This window comes from Diprion similis, chromosome 2 (assembly GCF_021155765.1).
Source record: "Diprion similis isolate iyDipSimi1 chromosome 2, iyDipSimi1.1, whole genome shotgun sequence".
NCBI classification, from domain to species: Eukaryota; Metazoa; Arthropoda; class Insecta; order Hymenoptera; family Diprionidae; genus Diprion; species Diprion similis.
In genome coordinates, this window is record NC_060106.1 from 18,846,097 (window position 1) to 18,864,312 (window position 18,216).

The following is an 18,216-nucleotide window of genomic DNA, read 5'->3' on the forward strand; positions in this document are numbered from 1 at the left end:
ATACAATTTTTCCTATAATAGTCATGTCTATATACCTACATATTTTATAAATCATATATGTATGTAATATTCTATTTGTATATGTATATGTGTATATGCGAGGGGATTTTTATCTGCACGTGCAGTTGATATATATGAAATATAAGTACTATATATGTATTAAATATGCATACATATATGATACCGTACACGTCAGATTTTAATTAATATAACTTACAGAATGGTTTGAAACTGTATAATTTTAGTTTAGTTCTTTGTTAATATTTAGTAAAAGTAGAAATTTTTTTAATCGTAGTATTATAATTGGAACGTGATAGAAATGAGCGGAGGTGGTTGTATGGTATAATAATGTGCTGCTGAACGATTGTTGAGAAGAATGTAAAAGAAAAACAAACAAAAAAAAAAAAAGAATGAACTTCAACGGAGATACAGGAAAGACAAAATAAATAATTAAATGTGACGTAAAAAAAAGAAGCAAAACGCTAATCGAGTGACTCCCTATATTTGATTATAGACAGAGAGAAACAGAGAGAGAGAGAGAGAGAGAGAGAGAAAAAAGAAAGGAATGAAATAGAAACAGAGGGAAAGACGAGAAGAATCACACGTCGGAGCTACGATAGGATTTCAATTTCCGGTTTCGAGATATCGCTTACTTTCACCTCATACATGTACCTATAGTACATATTATACATTATATGTATATACGAAGGTACACCTGCAGACTGGTGTCGGATTAATTTGTGCACACCATCATACTATATATATACATTACATATATAATTCATATAATAATTGTAAAGGTTCGTCGAGTGTTTGTGAAAAATATATTTTCAAAATAAAAAACGACGTTTCGGTCTATCCCCGCCGACCATCTTCAAGAAAATTTTGACAACCTTTGGACTTATTTTTAGATGTTGTTATCGCGCCATCATTGAAGGAAGTCATTTATCACATAATTTATATATATATATATATATATATATATAACATCTAAGCCCAAAGGTTGTCAAAATTTTCCTGAAGATTGTCAGCGGGGCCCGGCCGAAACGTCGTTTTTTATTTTGAAAATATATTTTTCACAAACACTCGACGAACCTCTACAATTATTAATCTTCTTCCTGGACACGAATCTCAATAAATATAATGTATATATACGGTGTATATAATATAATTTAAGTGTACCACGTGTGCGACCGGTGTTCGTTTGATTAGAAGTGATCGTTTGATACAATTTGAAAAAACTGAAGAAAAAACCGTAACGAAGAGAAGAAAGGTGAAAAAAGTGGGAAAAAAATAAAACAATTAATGATAAAACTTTACAATCAATAATCAGTTGATTAACAAACGAACAAGAATTTACTTACCTTGTGTTAAATCTTATGGCCCAATACGTAAGAAAATTAGAAGAAAAAAAAAATTGTGCGTGGATTAGCACCGTTTAACCAGGATTTTGGCGCTGCACATGGTAAGATGTTAATTATATACGTCACGTGATATAATCAGCTTGGTGAAAAAAATGCTACAAATTATTTGATAATTCAATTTGAATGAATAAGTCCCCCCCCCCCCCCCCCTTTATTCGTTTCGCACTAATTATTCGCATCGCGTATCAGCAAAATTTAAATAGAAAAAAGTAATAATCTAATAATATAGAAACCAACATTATAAAGAATGCACGATGAGCTGTTACATATTTGATTAAAATAATACCAAGTGAAAAATAATCTATAAAATATAACGAAGAAAAATCAAGAAATAAATCAGTACATTAACATAAAAAGTAAAATAATTCTCATCTCTCATCCCAGAATTTTCATATTTTTTCGAATAGTAATACTAATTAATAATCGTTATTGCCTCTAACCTTATTACTATAATCAATCATTTTTTTCACACGACGTACCAAGATAATGTAAGATAATCGAATTTCCCCTCCCTTTTTCGCCTATCGTCAGACAGCTTGTTGAAATATCGATAAAAACGGGGGAAAAAAACAAAACGACAGATAGAAAGTAAATTGAAGATGAAAAATTTTTTTAAAAACAAAACGGAAGGAAGAAAAAAAAAACGGTCTTGCGCGAATATCCGAGGCAAAGGATTATCGTTACCCGGTAAATTGCCTTGTCCGGGAAACTCGATCCGCGTAACTAAATCAGAGCTTTACCCATATATATATGTATATATATATACACACATATATACATATATATACATATATAGGTAGGATTGGAGAAGGCGCAGCTTAAACGCTTTCATGTATTGTAATATGTTTACAGACACTGTACACAATTAGTATGTATATGTGTACGTATGCATGTATGTATGACGAGATTTGCAGGCTTTACTTTGATAACAAGGTTTCGACGAGGGTTTTAATTAGCGGGCAATAAAAATAATAATTCTCATTGTTACTGTTACTATAAACAAATTTATTGTTCTTCATCCCTTTTCATTTGAAACGTTCCTTTTTTTTCTCTCTCTCTTCTCTTTCTCGGACCTTTACATGGTACTGACTATAGAACGTCGGAAAAAATACGGTCGGGTGAAAGTGGTCGAGAAGCAAAGAAGGCGAAGGTGAAGGTGAAGGTGAAGCGAGTTATAGTTAGTATAGAAATGATTTGAGGAAAAATGAAAAAAATAAAAATAAAAAATAAAAAGTTACGGAAACAGAGTAAAAATGTATAACGTATATATATATATATATTATAACGTTTATACATTCAGGGTGAGTATTATTTATTTATTTATTTTTTTTTTTTTTCAAGAAACAAAGATAAACGACTTTTAAAACGTTAGCCGCGAGACTTGAGTTCAGTTTTCTACAACTGTAATTCAGTTCTTTACTTCGCTGTTTCGTTGTCAAAATTCACCATAAAGTAGAATGAAACGCGATATAATTTACGAATATTCATGTAATTCACAATCCATTGACTTGATCATTGATCAATAATTTTATTCGATTTCTAGATGAATTCAACATCTTCTTTCAATTTTTTTTTTTTTTTTTTTTTTTATTTTCGCAGCTTCAAAATCAGATATCACATATATACATATATTGAATAAAAAAAAATTGATTCGTGTACAAAGATATCAAAGCAAGTTGTCACGTCGTAAAAACGACAAGCGAAATCGTGCAAGTATTAATCGTATATCATTTTGCACAATTATTACGCAAAATCCGTATATATATAAAGAAAAAAAAATTGCTTAGATTATAAATACAATCACTGATTAACACAGTTACTAAAATATTTGTACATAAAATTATAACATCGCAGCGTGTTGACGTGAAAAAAAAAAAAAAAAAAAATCAGATCCTCGAGAGAATGACAATAAGACAATTTTCGTTTATAAATGTTAAATATATTTTTTTCAAAGTATTTTCAAAGTTTTATAATGATACTGTAGTTAGTTTTTTAAACTGTTTCTCGAGCTTCGTTTCCATCGATTGGTGTTTTGTTTTTTTTATTTGTTTTTTTTTTTCTCTTCTTTTAAACCGTATTACATCGAAATTAACAAACATCATCTGAAGCACGTACCTTGACGATTTGAAGTAGATAATATGATATAAAATCCACTTACTTAGTTGAAATTTATCCGTATCCTGCAGTGTGGTGCAAATTGGTGGAAAAATTGAATGAGCTGATGGAAAAAAAAAAAAAAAAAAAAAATCCAGAGGGTGCACGGAGTGTGAAATGGATTTTTTATAGATGGAGAATGAAAAAAGAAAAAAGAAAGAGAGGGAGAGAGAGAGAGAGAGGCTGAAAACCAAAAAAAACGAACCCGGACGACGTGTTCCAATGAAAACTGTTTAATCGGTTATTGCATGAGCTGTTAAATGTCTGCATCATACCTATACGCGGTGCCTGAACTCTTCAACGTCATCAATGTCGAACTTTTTCACTTTAAATATTAACCAAGGGCGACGTAAAGTTGAAAGTTTCATTATATTGCAGGTGCATTGCAAGTATATACACACATATGATATACCTTTAATAGGTGTAATATACGTATCAGTGCAATTAGTTTATAACATATTTACATATAAAACAGTTACATTTATAACTCGACTTATTGCACTCACTTACACTTCACGTTTTTACTTATCCTCGTAGTATAGGATTCTGTCTATGTATATATATATATATATATAATACATTAGATACTCGGTGGATTAGACAAATCGATTCTAACTTTGAAACTATATGAAATCGACTGTCGTGTAATAGCTAGGTGTAGAAATAAAATTGAAATATAATCTACAAGGTGTGTGTGTGTGTGTGCAGGAAATCGATTTTGCCGCGGGTGTTGTAAAATTTAACGGATCATGATCCTGTGTTATTTTGTTGTTGTTGTTGTTTTTTTTTTTTTTTTCTTTTTCTTTAATTCTCTCTTTCTTCGTCACAATTTATCCTCTATATATTTATCTAATTATCAGTCAGAGATGGTGGAAAAATTTTTAAGGTTTGAAATATTTTGCCATTTTTTACAATATATGTAACAAGGGATAATACACTATCAGGGATGTTCTTTCAGATTTTTCCTAACACACCGTGTGTATACTTCTTACTATACGTACTATATCGCGCGTAAATTTTCACTCTAAAACCGTGCTGTTGCCTCAAATAAACTCGCTCGAATACTATAAACGTCTTCCTTACGTTAACCGGATGCTCGCTCGAGAAGCGAACTCAAGTAAAGCTTTTATATATATACATATATAGTCATGCAGGATTAAACTTTCGTCCCATTTCACGCGGTTTATATACATTCAAATGAATTGACAAATCGAAATACAGGTCACATATTATATATTTACTTTAAAAATGGGGTAAAAATTTTTTTACAGGGTAACAGAAAAAAAGTGTATATAAATAAGGAATAAATTTCTCCCCTGTTGAGATTCTTCCAAACTTTCCTCGAACTCGAATGAAAATTAAATATAATCTAGCGAATTTAACGATTACACTAAAACGCACTGAACTTTACTGATTATTATTTAACAAAATTATATTGTCACTCGTTGCGTGAATCGAATCGCACGTTTCAAACCGAATGTCAGGATATAATACATTATATGACAATATAAAATAAAGACAGTCTTCATACTTTATAAATGAATTATTGAATTTGGTGGTAAAAGCTATTGTTAACGATCAGGTTTCGGAAAAAAAAAAATCGTTATTTCGCAAGTTTAGGAATTTCTCTGATGTTACGGTAAATTATAATTAAAAAAGATATATGAATTCACATTTTGAAAACTCAAAAGTATCTCAGTTAGTATAAAATTGCAAAAAATTATCCCCTCCCCCCTCCTCCCCCCCCCACGTTTCGTTACGTTAACATTGCAAACTTCAGCCTTTTGTTTATATAGATAACACATATTACACACAGTCAGAAAAATCGATGAGCAAGGATGAGAAAAATTTTGGCAGCAGCAAGGGGGAAAAAAAAAATGCAAGAACACAGAAAACTGCATTAGTTACGCCTTAATATATATATAAAATATCCAAAAAGTGTGAGAAATAGTTTGTTCAGGTGATTAGCCAGTGATGGATGAAAACGCGCAAACCATTAACTATTATTATAATAATATATGTTTATGCAAACTATCTCACTCTAAAATTGTCAAAGATTTGAAAAATTCTTTCACTTACAATTTCATTCTGTACGACATAGGGATGCAAGCGTACGTAATTTTTTCTCTACATACAGGTACCTGAAAATATATAATTTAGAAGAAGAAGAAGAAGAAGAAGAAGAAGAAGAAGAAGAAGAAGAGGAACAGGAAGAAAAACGAACAATCGTTAATAAACTGATAATTTGTTATATTATATATTATATCACCTAATATAATATTTCATCTCAAAGTCTTTGCAGAAGGTGGCTGCGCGGCATTACCAATTAGACGTCTGGCATTATGGCCGACCTTTCCCTTACAGTGCGGCAGCCATATTGTAATATATATGTATATATATATACGTGTATATGTATAACGTGTTCAAGATGAAATTCTCGAGGGTGAATTTGTTCAGTGGGCACTGACGAAATTATTCAAAGTGTCTGAACTCAACTCTCTTAATGTTGTCAAGTCCATCATAATGATAATGATAACAACAACAACAACAACAACAATAATAATAATATAAAATCACCACGAGGAAGAAGTGAATGAGAAGAGTATAATAATAAAAGTAAAATAAATGTATCGAATGAAAATCATTCGCGTGGTTATAGATTGAAATTATTATGTCTTGCAGATTCTTTTTGAACTAGATCAAAATCGGAGGGTTCGACTTAACCAGAGTTCCTTGTTAGTGAATCGAACTGATATTGTTGTCGTTGTTGTTGTTGTTGTTGTTGATTTCTTTCTTCCATTCTTTCGTTTATTTTTCAACTTTATATACTCACTTGTCAATTCTGAGTAGGTATTATCTCTCATCCAAGCCCCCTCATTCGACCGAATCTGAAAGATGAGAAGAGAGAGAAGAATTATTGCATCAATATTAAATAGTAAAAACTTTGGTGTTGACATATATGTTATATGTATAAACGTTTCTTACACGATCAAAAATTTCCCCGAAATTTCTTATACGCCGATGTATTATTCTTTACATATTATTATTATTAATAGTGTTATTATTATTATTATCAAGATTGTTGAGTGATTATTTTTATACAAATCATATAATTGTTGTGTCGTGTGTTTTTTTTTTTTTTTTTTTTTTTTTTTTCACAGAAATGCAGAGAAAGCATGAAGAGAAGATGTGCAATTTTCCATGTTGATTGAATCTTGATATGCGGGGAATATTATTATATAATTTTCACGCGTATAATAAAATAATAATAATAATAAGAAGAGAAGAAGATGCTTCGAAATTAGTAGCGGTAGCTTTAATGAATAGAGGTAAGTGAAATTTATAAACCAGGAACGTTAAAGAAAGTCGCAACTTTTTCCCTCTCTTTTTCTCTCTATTTCTATCTCTATTTTTATCTTACTCTCCCTCTCTGATTTTCAGAGAAAATTCAAGCCGGAAGTGCTAAACGTGTTAGGAAGACTTAAGTTTTCAAGCAGCGGAAGTAGCAGCAAACTGTTGGGAAAAAAAGAAGAGGAAAAAGAAAAAGAAAAAGAAAGGGAACTGATGATTGCGTTACGGCTCTCGCGAAATAAGTGAAAAGAGTAAGAGAAAAAAGAATCAATTGATTGCAGATTAATTGAAACCCACAAAAACAATTTTCCTCAACTCACGCGATTCCCTTTATAATTTGTTTATTTATTTGTTTTTTTCACACATATGTATATTAAATAATATTAAACAATAATCACTTCGGTTATTGGCCAAATTTTCAGCAACGACAAGGCAAATCCATTAAATGATCTCTTTCTCAAGATAATGGTATAATTCTACGAAGTTATATTACACGTCGATAAAATTATAGATGGTATAGAGACAAGTATTTAGTAGAGAACAAAGTAAAAACAAATTCTTCAAAACGTGACAAAGTCAGGTTTTCACGGATTATACATATATAACATTGATCCAGGCAAGCTTTTAGGCACGATTTTTTTTCCATTAACTATTTTTATACAAACAAAAAATATGTACAAAATTGTATATATATATATATATATATATTGAAATATGTCCTTAACGATAGATATTATAATCAATCGTTTGATAACTGAAATCAACTGATTCGCTTCTAAAAAATCTAGAGAAAAAAAACAAGGGTTATTTTGGAAAAGCAAAAAAAAAAAAGATAAAAGAAATTTCTTAAAAATTCTAATTCGAATATAAATTTACAATTTTTTTCTTCTAAAAATTCTATATCTTACAATTCAAAAAATAAAGATGTAGAAGAAAAAAGCACACACGTACAGAAAAAAAGAGATAAAATTATTTAAAATTTTTTTATCAAACATCGTACAACACAGATAATATAAATGATATACACACAGGGGATAATAATAAATGAATAAATAAGAATAATAAACGTGATAAATAATTGTTTGTGATTTTCTGCTTCAGAGAAATAAACGAATAGAGATAGAGACACGTAAAAATCTATCATCGAGAAGATGGAAAGTATATGTGGAGAATCGCGAGGACGACATCGATCATCGGTGGTGGATGGAAGTGATCGTTGAAAGTAAGATCGAAAGATCGCTAAGAAATCGTAAAGAAAGGACCTGGAATAAAGGGAGAAATAAGTGATAAGATGTCGATGAAGAGGCTGGCGGTTCTGGCTGCGGTACAAACGGCACAAAACGCGCACAACGGCACCCTGACATCCTCCTGGTCGGCTGCCGGAGGTGGAGGTGGTGGTAGTAGTAGTGGTGGTGGTGGTGGTGGTGGTACCTACGTAATCCAGGGTTACAACATGTCGACAAACGATGGTGGAAGGACGAGTCGTTTCGAGACGAACCTCCACGGGAACGTCAACATTCTACTAGGAGGGTGAGAGAATCGTATAGAAAGATAGTTTGTACATATGAGGCATTCCATGCCAAAACGACCAGCGGCTGGTCCTCGCCATCGGTGATTTTTTTCAATTTTGAGTACGGTGTAGAGTGTACGAAGAAAAAAAAAAAAAAAAAACACCATCTTTCAATGAGTTTTAGGATTTTTGAATTACGGGTTTGATTTTTACAGCTTTAAATTTATAGCTCGAATCGATTGTCTTGAAGGTTTTCTCATGAATTTTTTGCTAAAGAAAGGAAAATTTTTAGACACCAATATGGAAGAGGGCAAAAATGGAATTTACAGTTGAAACTGTTGATTGAAAATTGAGAAGAACAGTATAAAATATAATTTTATATTTAATTCGATTTTCTCACTTTTTAATAACTTCTTTCTCGTCTCAAAATTCTCGTTTTTTTTTTGTTTTTTTTTTTTTTAGCGAAGAATTCATGCGTGAGAAACCAATTCAAAACGAATCAACAAGGGCTGGTCGTTTGAAAATTGTTATTTTAAAATTTTGGGAGCAGTAAAAATCAAACCCATGGTTCAAAATATCTAAAACTCGGTAAAAGATAATTTTTCTTCGAAGGAGAGAGGATTTTTGCGTGTGAAAAATATTTTTTTGCGATGGAATGCCTCATATATACATATAAGATACCTAGAGAGAAGAGTAGAGAAGAAAAGCGAGGTAAAAAAAAGGCAAGGCAATTTAGTTGTCTGAATTGACAAATCGTTCGTGGCCAACGCCAAGCACCCATCACCTGCCGATATTAACAAAAACCCCTTCTCTCTCTCTCACTCTCTCTTACGAAGAGTTTTAACGATCATTGCGCGGTATAAAGAAAATTAGCCGAGGTGTGATGAAACGAAGAAGAAACACGCCGTTGCGCTGCCCGCATGTTCCAAATCAATCAGGCTCAATGACTTTTCCCAATTGGCTTGTTATTTTATTTGCCAATTTCCGACAACGCGGTGAATGAACCTCCGATCGCTTCAAATTGCATAACGTTCTATTGGGTACGTCTTGTCAATTACATAAAATTTAATTTCCAACTACGTACTTCAATCGCGATAATTATAAATAATTAATATCAATTTATACAAATCATATATACCTACAAAATAAAAAAAGTTCATAAATTTTACAAATTACCGTATTATCAAGTGATTAAAAATATTATCATCTGGTCATAAATAAGTTCAGGATATCGCGAATATAAATGATGCAAAAAAAAAGAAAAAAAAAACAAATTGCTTTCTATATGTATATACATATCATATAAATCGCATGGTGATAAAATATTTTTTTTTTTTTTTTTAAGTATAAAAACATCCACGAGTCTGTTGTTAAATTTTCGAGCTTCAGGATATGAACAGTGCAAATAGAAAGAGAGAGAGGGAAAGAGCCAGAAAAGTTTCTGGTGTTTTGCAAGAAAAGTAATATAAGAAAAAGAAAAGGATAAAAAAAAAAAATCGCTAAAAACTGAGGTAAAAGGTCGGACTCCCAACGGCCTTAACCTTCCCTCCGTTCCGAAAAGTTTTTCATGTATATATAATATCCTTAGATCCTTAGACGTATAATATGATCTTGTGCAGCAGCACCGTAGTACATACATAGATACATATATAGATAAAAGAAGCAGCCCTCGTCTATTTAGCGGAGGGTTAGTTACTGCAGTCCCCTGCTCTTCGCTTCACTTTGCAGCTTTTTTTTCTTTTTTTTTCTTTTTTTTGGCCTTTTTGTTTTTCATTCTCTATATATATATATATATATATATATATATATATAAGGCATAGCGCATAAAGAGACCCTGAAAGCTGCTGATGTTGTCTCCCCCCCCCCCCCCCCCATAGTTTTTCCATGTATATATATATATACATATATACAAGTTTGTATTTGTATTAGTTGTAGGGGTGTACGATGTACACAGAGAGAGGCGGACACGACAAGATGAAAATCCACTTTCTGTGTAACGCACACCTGAGAACCCCGACCCTGTCTGCAGTCTCGTCGCTCTGACATTTGGGAATACCACTCTTTCTCTCTCTCCTTCTCTCTCTCTCTCTCTCTCTTTTTTGAGGTCCTTTGCTGATGTTTAACCTCAAATAACTTTTGAAGGAGTAGATTTATCGTAAAATGACAAGAGACCTTTTTTGTAGAACGTTCAATTTCCTACAAAAATATGTTTATGAATTTTCTATACGACGCGTCGTTATCCAGTTATAAAAATCGCAAGGAGCAAGAACCATTTTTGCCATGTTATTCTTATGGAAAGTAGAAAATCGCGATGAGGCACTTCTTAGTATTAAAATTAAGAGCTCCCATTTTAACAGGCGCCTTTTTTCGGTATCCTGAACAATATTTTCAGTATATTTTTCAAAAAAAAAAAAATAGTCAATTTTTTTGATACAGCCTATATACCTAGATTTGATTATTTTCAAACAAAGACGCCGCAGAATCCTTATGGAAATTGGCTCCCGGTCGAATTGGCTGGATTTTCAATACATATATGTATGTATAGTATAGTAGATACCCTCCCGATGAAAAGTTCTCGTGGATAAAAGTTCCGGAAATCATTACTTTCCGAGACACAAGCTTCGTTTTTTGAAACAAAGGCGTCCAGACTTTTTGACTTTAATGCATTATAATTGTAATTCATTAAAAATTATTTCTTGTTTTTTAATTTATACGGTGGTATATCATAACACGGTAATTAGCAATAAAAAAAAAAAAAAAAAAAAAAAAAAAAAAAATATCGTAAATGGCGAAAGAAATACAATTTCAATCCAGCTCTAAGCATCATGAATTCTGTGATTTTCTTTTTAAATTAATTGTTTGGTTTTTTTTTTTTCCTCTTCTCTTTCGTTGATAATATTTCGTCATATTATACGATATTACAGAGCGATGCTGAGCGGCGTTGTAATCGTCGTAGTTCTCGTCTGTTACTGCTGTCACAGAAACATAAGAAAGCATCAGCCTCAGGAATATTCTCAATACTGGAGGGCTGAACCGGATGTTCATAGCCTCGAAGTATTCACAATGGATTCTCACGCGATGCAGGTGAGTTGGTGAAAAAACATTATCTATATATATATATATATATCCACATTATCATAAAATTATCACTATCTATAACTCAAAAACAACAAATTTTGTCACATGTATAACGTATAATGGTATTATACGAGAGCAGAAATAGGAGTAGAAAAAGGTTCGCAAAAAATTCTTCACAATTACGATGATAAACGAAGCGTGTACGATTGGTATGTAATAACAATAAAACCAATAATATAACACAAAGGCGCGGGAAAAGAGAAACAAAAATTACTCTCGAGAGCCACGCGGATATTACGTCTCGTTGAAAAAACAATCGATATTATTTCTCGTCTGGCGTGAAAGTTTTCATTATCTGTCGGAAAAAGTTTGGAGCCAAAAAAAGAAAAAAAATATATATATATTATAATATAAACAAAGAATAGATGTAAATCGATGGCTAAGAAATTATATATAAAAATTATATTTCAACAATTAATATATATATATATATATATATATATTTTTATATTGTAAAGAGGAATGTAATAATAATTGAATTCCATGAATTCGAATTCTATTTTGAATATAAATATTGGATTAAAACCTGGTGAAAATATAACTCAATTTTTGATCCTGCAGAAATAATCACGGCGTTCATTTGGCAGCAGCAATATGCGACAGAATTATTAAATACCGTTCTATATATATAAACGAATGTCACGCGTGGTTATTAGTCTAACTACCGACGAACACGTGCAATTTGAATTTATACATATAGCAGGCAATGCGCGAGAGACAAGTGTTATGAGTTTTGTAACAACGTCTAGTATGACTGCGTAAAAACAAGCTCTGGTTAGTTATTATTGTTATTTTTCATATCAATTAATTTTTTGCTTTTCACACGCGGTCGGTGTTATTAAACATTGTACAATAAATATAGGTATATATATATATATACATGCTCGCGTCGTTTAAAAGCAAATTTTTCTCACTTTCCCTCTTTCTCGATTTTTTTTTTTTTTTTTTTTGTTTTTTTGTTTTTTTCCACTACTAGCACTCGCTAATTATATTTGAAGGAATTTTCACGAGACACGAAATGAGAATTTTTATTACAGACGCATAAAGTAAACGAATATCTTTTTATCCGCGTAGCTGAATTCCACTGCCTATATAATTTAAATCATTTGTTTATTCAACCAACCAAAAGTTTCGTTTCAATTCCGATTTGCGGTATAACGTCGTCGTACCTGTGAAATTGAAAAGAAAAACAAAGTGAAAAAAAAAAAAAAAAAAACAATAAACAAACAAACAAGCATAAAAAAAAAACAGAAGAATTAAAATTATACAGGTAGAAAATTTATTAAAAAATTTTCTCACCGTGAAAAATAAAATTTTAGATACGTATATTGAATATATATATATATATATATCTTTGTCGGAAATTAGTGGAAAAAAAGTTTCTTTCTTAGTTTATAGCCATAATGAAAAAACCATATTAATATACTTTGCCGAAATAATAAAAAGCGTCAAAATTCAAAAATTAAATACAAGAATTTTGAAACGTCGAGTTTCGTATAATTCAAAACTTCGATGTTTCGTCAAAGTTTGATTTTTGGTTGGACCTCAAAAGTTTTGACAGGAATAATAAAAAAAATGGTGAATTTGGCGCTTCCGGTGCGTTTAAAATTCCGATTTTTCGCACAGTGTTACGAGAGGGCGGGGGTGACGATGGATCGCGAGGGAGGGATGTTGGCGTCGGTTCCACGCCCCGTAACCCCTGGACCGCCGCCGGCCTACGAAAGTCTGATTTTCAACTCCCAACATGGACTCGCCGCTTCGCCCCACGAGAAAAAGGAGAGTCAAACGACACCTGGAGGCGACGCCTCGACGCCGCTTTCCGTCCTCCTCGACGCAGCGACGGAAAACCCTGCAGGGATTGCAAAGGAGGAGGAATCCCGTCGCGACGACGAAGGGCTGCCTTCCTACGAAGCTGCGTTGAAGCTTGAGGCGAACGGATACGTCTGATTGTTAATCGGATAAACGATCCGTGGATTTAATTAAATTCCAAGGGGAAGAGGATTGGGTAAAGATAAAAAAGCTGAGAGGTTTTACTTTTTTAACAAACTTGAGAAACAATATTTAACCCAATATTTGTGTGAACGCGAATTAAACGTCATTTCTGATATTTTTTATATAATAAGATGAGCTAATTTTAGAATAAATATGCTTTCGTTGTTGTTGTTGTTGTTGTTGTTGTTGTTATTGTCATCACTTGGAAAATTATTAAAACTTTGGTACAATAACTTTCATTTGATTTTTATACTTTTTCCGCTCACTTTTTCAATCGCTGACGAGATGCCGAAATTTTTTTATCCAAAATATATTTTTTTTTTTTTTTACCAATTATCAATTTTAATTTTTCTTACGCGAATCTTGCCTCTTCAAATTTACTCAGATTCATTTCTACATCATCGAAGGAATGCTGTTTCATTCGTGTTCACCATATATGTATATCACTGGGACAAACAGATTTCTGGAGTATTTTAAAAACCCTTTTTCCTCTCTTCCTAAATTCTAATTAAGGCCATGGATTTCAATCATATTCCTTAAAAATGTATCAGGTGTAGGGTTCAGTAAAAAATGCGTCATGACGAAAAAATTGAGGAACAGAGATTTGGAATAAAAACGAACTCAAGAAGCTTAAATTCTCATCGGAATCTCCAGCGAAATATTTCGATACGAAATAATTCAACAATTTAAGGCGAGTCAAATTATCGAGCAGTTTTTATCGATTTTCTTTCGGTTTTATTCTCCATACTTACGAGACATTGCTTTACTTTGTAATTCTATATTCCTTTGACGTATAGTTTTAGCTGAACTTTGCCCCTAAATAAATATCCTTAAAATTATAAAAAATCTAATTTACGTGATATTGTATAAGGATGAGAATCTCGATTTAAAAAATCTTGAGTACTAATTTCATCAATTATCGCATTTAAAGTATGAAAATTTAATCAAATTTTCGGAGAATTAATTTCTATCGTATGATTTTAATTTTATTTATTTTAATTTTATTCTTAATATTAATTTTTCAATCTAGTCATACACGATTTAAAGTAATTTGCCTAATCACAAGCCTATAAAAAAGTTCATATATTTTCTGATTTTATGATCAACTGTTTTGTAAATTTTCTTAGTATTAGTTACTCGTAATCGCTGCAAATACTTTTCCTGCAATCCGTTTAATAATAAAACCTTTCGACGTATCGTCATTGCGTGATTATTTGATAATAATAAAGTAAAGAAAAAGAGAAAAAAAAATTACTATACATACATTAACGCGTACTAACGATACAAAAAAAATTCAGATGGCAATATAATGGCTGATCTTTAATTTTTGCAGACGTTTGTTCATAAGAGTAATAATATTGATGAGAAATATTTACAAGGCAGCCAGTATTTTTCGTGAGCACCATATTACGTCGGATATTATTAATGTCTGCAAATAAACAAAGTAAATAAATAAATAAATAAATAAATAATATTAACCGCAATCTCGCGGTAATAAATATGAAATTTTAATTGTAAGATAATTTTTTCGTCGCTGCACTCGCTTTTAAAATCGATTTTTAAACCAAATAATTATAATAAGTACGATAATGAGCAGAAAAAAAAACCCCAGCAAAAAACCGAAAACACCTGTTGATGTGCCGATATTAAATATAAAAATGGATGTAATAATTATAGGAGAGTATACAAATGATTGCATAACATGAAAATGTATGAATAAACGAAACACCATACAAATAGAAATTGGATAAAAAAAATCTGACGATTATATAATCTACGAGATTTGGTGATTTTTAACCGTTATGAACAACAAATAATGTATTGTTAAATACATGTACAAGATGCACGTGTAAAATAGAATCTGTGTAAGTTAATTGTCAGGTATTATCGATTGCATTGCATATTATTATATTATACACATCAAAAATTTTCCCTTGTTTATAATTATAGAAGAGCTTATATGTAAACTCGATTTATTTAGTAGAACATGTATATGTAAAATGTATAAAATATGCAATAAAACACATCGATTCGGCCTATATTGTTTAGAACAAACGGTAGAAAAAAGACAAAAAAAAAAATAAATAAATAATAACAGACTTATTACATACGAAAGAATCTATAAATAAGAATAATATAGCAAATTGAAAAAAGTTTTAAAGTGTTAATAATTTGTTGCACTGTAGAGAAAAAAAAATTCGTTAGAATTTTATCGTGAAATGAGAAAAACTCGCCGCGGGTAACAAAACTGAAACAACAAGGGGGTAAATAATATAAAGAGAAGAAATTTTACATTAATGAGTGTATAAACAGGCAGGTATTAACGGAGTAACGAGATACTTAAAACCTTTTTTCACCTCAGGCCGCAAGTATTTAAGGGTGCTTTTACACTCAAACTAATGAATTCTTAATTGAAATTAAAATTAAGTTAACAACAAGCCGCAGAATTGCCGGTGAAGCACCTCGCGTGACTTCGATGCGCGAAAAAATTTAGTTCATGATTCGCAAGGTATACAAATATCAATTTAACAATTCAATTCAAAACTCAATTTCAAAATTAAACTATCATAAGAATCGCAACGCGAACAAACTCTTCATATTCAGATACAGATTCTTCTATTTATTGACATTTCATTTAAACATCAACGTCAACGGAAGAACACAAGAAAAAAAATTGGAAAATGTGGAATGAGAAAAAAAGAAAAAAAAAATCCAACGAAAAAGCCACCAAATGCTACGACTGGTTGAAGTTAAGGTCATGTGATACTCCTACCTTTACCGACCGAGCAAACTCATCCTTTTTCTTCGCAATATTGAATAAACAAACGAACGGCAAGAGTTCAGATTTTAATGGTCCATCGGTGCAATAACAATTTAATATAGAAAGAAGGGTGAGTTTGCTCGGTCGGTAATGGTAGGGGAGAAATACACGACCTTAAGTGAATGAACATGCAGAGGTGGAGTCGAAAGAGATTAGCAAAATCCAAATTCAATATGTCAGAAAATCAAACGACAGATTAATTGCAGGTGAATAAATTGACGATCGAAAGTCTTCAATTTTTTTTAATTAAGACATTTAAACTTTCATTGAAGTAAAAAATGATATTTACGATGATCGTAAAAAATCAATTCATACAGCTAAAATTTGTATATATTCAGCGTCTCGATTCCTCTTACGTATAATTATGTATGTACCTATAATATTACTTGGCTGGTTGCGGTGATCTTGCGAATTATTACGCGCATATAACCATTAGAAACTTGTCCAAAACATGCAATATAACACCGCAGGCGAGAAGCTGAACTTCGAGTCGTAATATAGGCAAGTTTATTGTTTGTTCTCTGCTGCATACGAAGAAGTTTTGCACACGCTGACTGAGATATCATACAAAGATAGATATAATAAACTTACTTACTCGCATGGCTATCTATAGTATACTCGTATAATAATTTACCTGCAGCTAAAATTCACCTTGCGACATATGCGGATATCTGGCCTTAAAAAAAAATGGACGAGTGCCTAAAATAAAAAAATAAAAATCTATTTTTCGCGAGTAACTTCCACGGATAGAGAAAAATTCGCACCGTGTAACGATCAAGAAATGATATTTCGCTCGATTATTTCCCCACTATTTATTTTATTATTCAATAGCAATAATTTTCGCTGTATGAAACAGATGAAGAATTTAAAAAAATATTTGCAGACAGAGAAAAATGTATGGTAAGAGGATACGTAGTTTAGAAGAATTACCGACGGAGTAAAAAGTACTACCGATAAGTTTCTGTTTTACCGACGATCGATACTTTGTTTAGGGAGTAAACAACTGACTGTCATTCAGCAAGGTAAGACACTAGTTTCAGTCGACAAAACAGATTTCACGGTATAAAATATCGACAAACAGTAAATCAAATATAATATACATATATGCGTAAAAAAAATTAAATCCCAGGTATACAGCGAGTGCAAAAATGCAAGATCAGATATTTTCTTCAAATTGTTCGCAACGTTCTACATGAGTTATTGTTAGAAAAAATCTGGCAGGCACGTGTACCAGAAACGTCTTCATTAGTTGAACCCGAACGAGGAGGAAATATTGAAAAATAAAAAGTAAAAAAATGTAAGCAATCGAATGGGAAGTTTAGTTTTTTTGCCAAAAATATTTGCACTTATTGATTCATTCAAATAAAAAGGTTTTAATATTTTTGAATAATTCTGTTTCAACAATGAATATTTTATTTTTTACATAAAATATTGATAAAAGAAACGAACATTTTTCATCTCAACAATGTAGAAGCGGCCTCCCTTAAAATCCATTTAATTCGTTGCGTAATCGTGTATCCGTGTAATGATGCCAGAATCCAAAAAAGATAATCATCTTCCACTTCAATCATTTCGCGTGTCATTTCCGCACATTATTATAGATAGACGAAATAGAAAAAAAAAATAAAAAAAAATGAATAATAAAAAATAAAGAATGTGTACAAAAACTGCTCGTCACTTCATACTTTACTGAACAATAACAATTCACACGCAAATATACAATTCCGGTGATCTAGCTGCGGGGTTATTGTATAATAATATGACGATACATATATCGCATGGCGTGTAAGTAATACAAATAACACATTGAATAACAATGACGAATG

The 18,216-nt window shown here is 31.5% G+C and overlaps 2 protein-coding genes across 5 annotated transcripts in view; one reads left to right on the plus strand and one right to left on the minus strand.

Moving 5' to 3' along the window:
• LOC124416148 (probable beta-hexosaminidase fdl) overlaps positions 1-18,216 on the minus strand; it is a 62,722-nt gene that overhangs the window by 38,190 nt on the left and 6,316 nt on the right. For 2 of the 4 annotated variants that reach the window (XM_046897065.1, XM_046897059.1), the window contains exon 1: positions 5,658-5,706. In XM_046897065.1, coding sequence (XP_046753021.1) covers positions 5,658-5,677 — 20 coding nt within the window. In that variant the 5' untranslated portion in view covers positions 5,678-5,706. Of the gene's footprint in view, positions 1-5,657; positions 5,707-6,411; positions 6,474-18,216 lie in introns of those variants that run through there. The other 2 variants (XM_046897061.1, XM_046897060.1) reach the window with 2 other exon arrangements.
• Positions 8,042-13,581, plus strand: LOC124416150. The gene is made up of 3 exons (XM_046897067.1): positions 8,042-8,459; positions 11,364-11,523; positions 13,204-13,581. The coding sequence occupies exons 1-3, from the start codon at positions 8,221-8,223 to the stop codon at positions 13,522-13,524; spliced, it is 720 nt and encodes a 239-aa protein (XP_046753023.1). The 5' UTR covers positions 8,042-8,220; the 3' UTR covers positions 13,525-13,581.

Excerpts from the sequence above, each read along its gene's own strand:
- LOC124416150 (XM_046897067.1), top strand. The coding sequence starts at position 8,221 with ATGTCGATGAAGAGGCTGGCGGTTCTGGCTGCGGTACAAACGGCACAA. Across the intron at positions 8,460-11,363 it reads GTCAACATTCTACTAGGAGG|AGCGATGCTGAGCGGCGTTG; the intron begins GTGAGAGAATCG and ends ACGATATTACAG. Across the intron at positions 11,524-13,203 it reads TGGATTCTCACGCGATGCAG|TGTTACGAGAGGGCGGGGGT; the intron begins GTGAGTTGGTGA and ends TTTTTCGCACAG.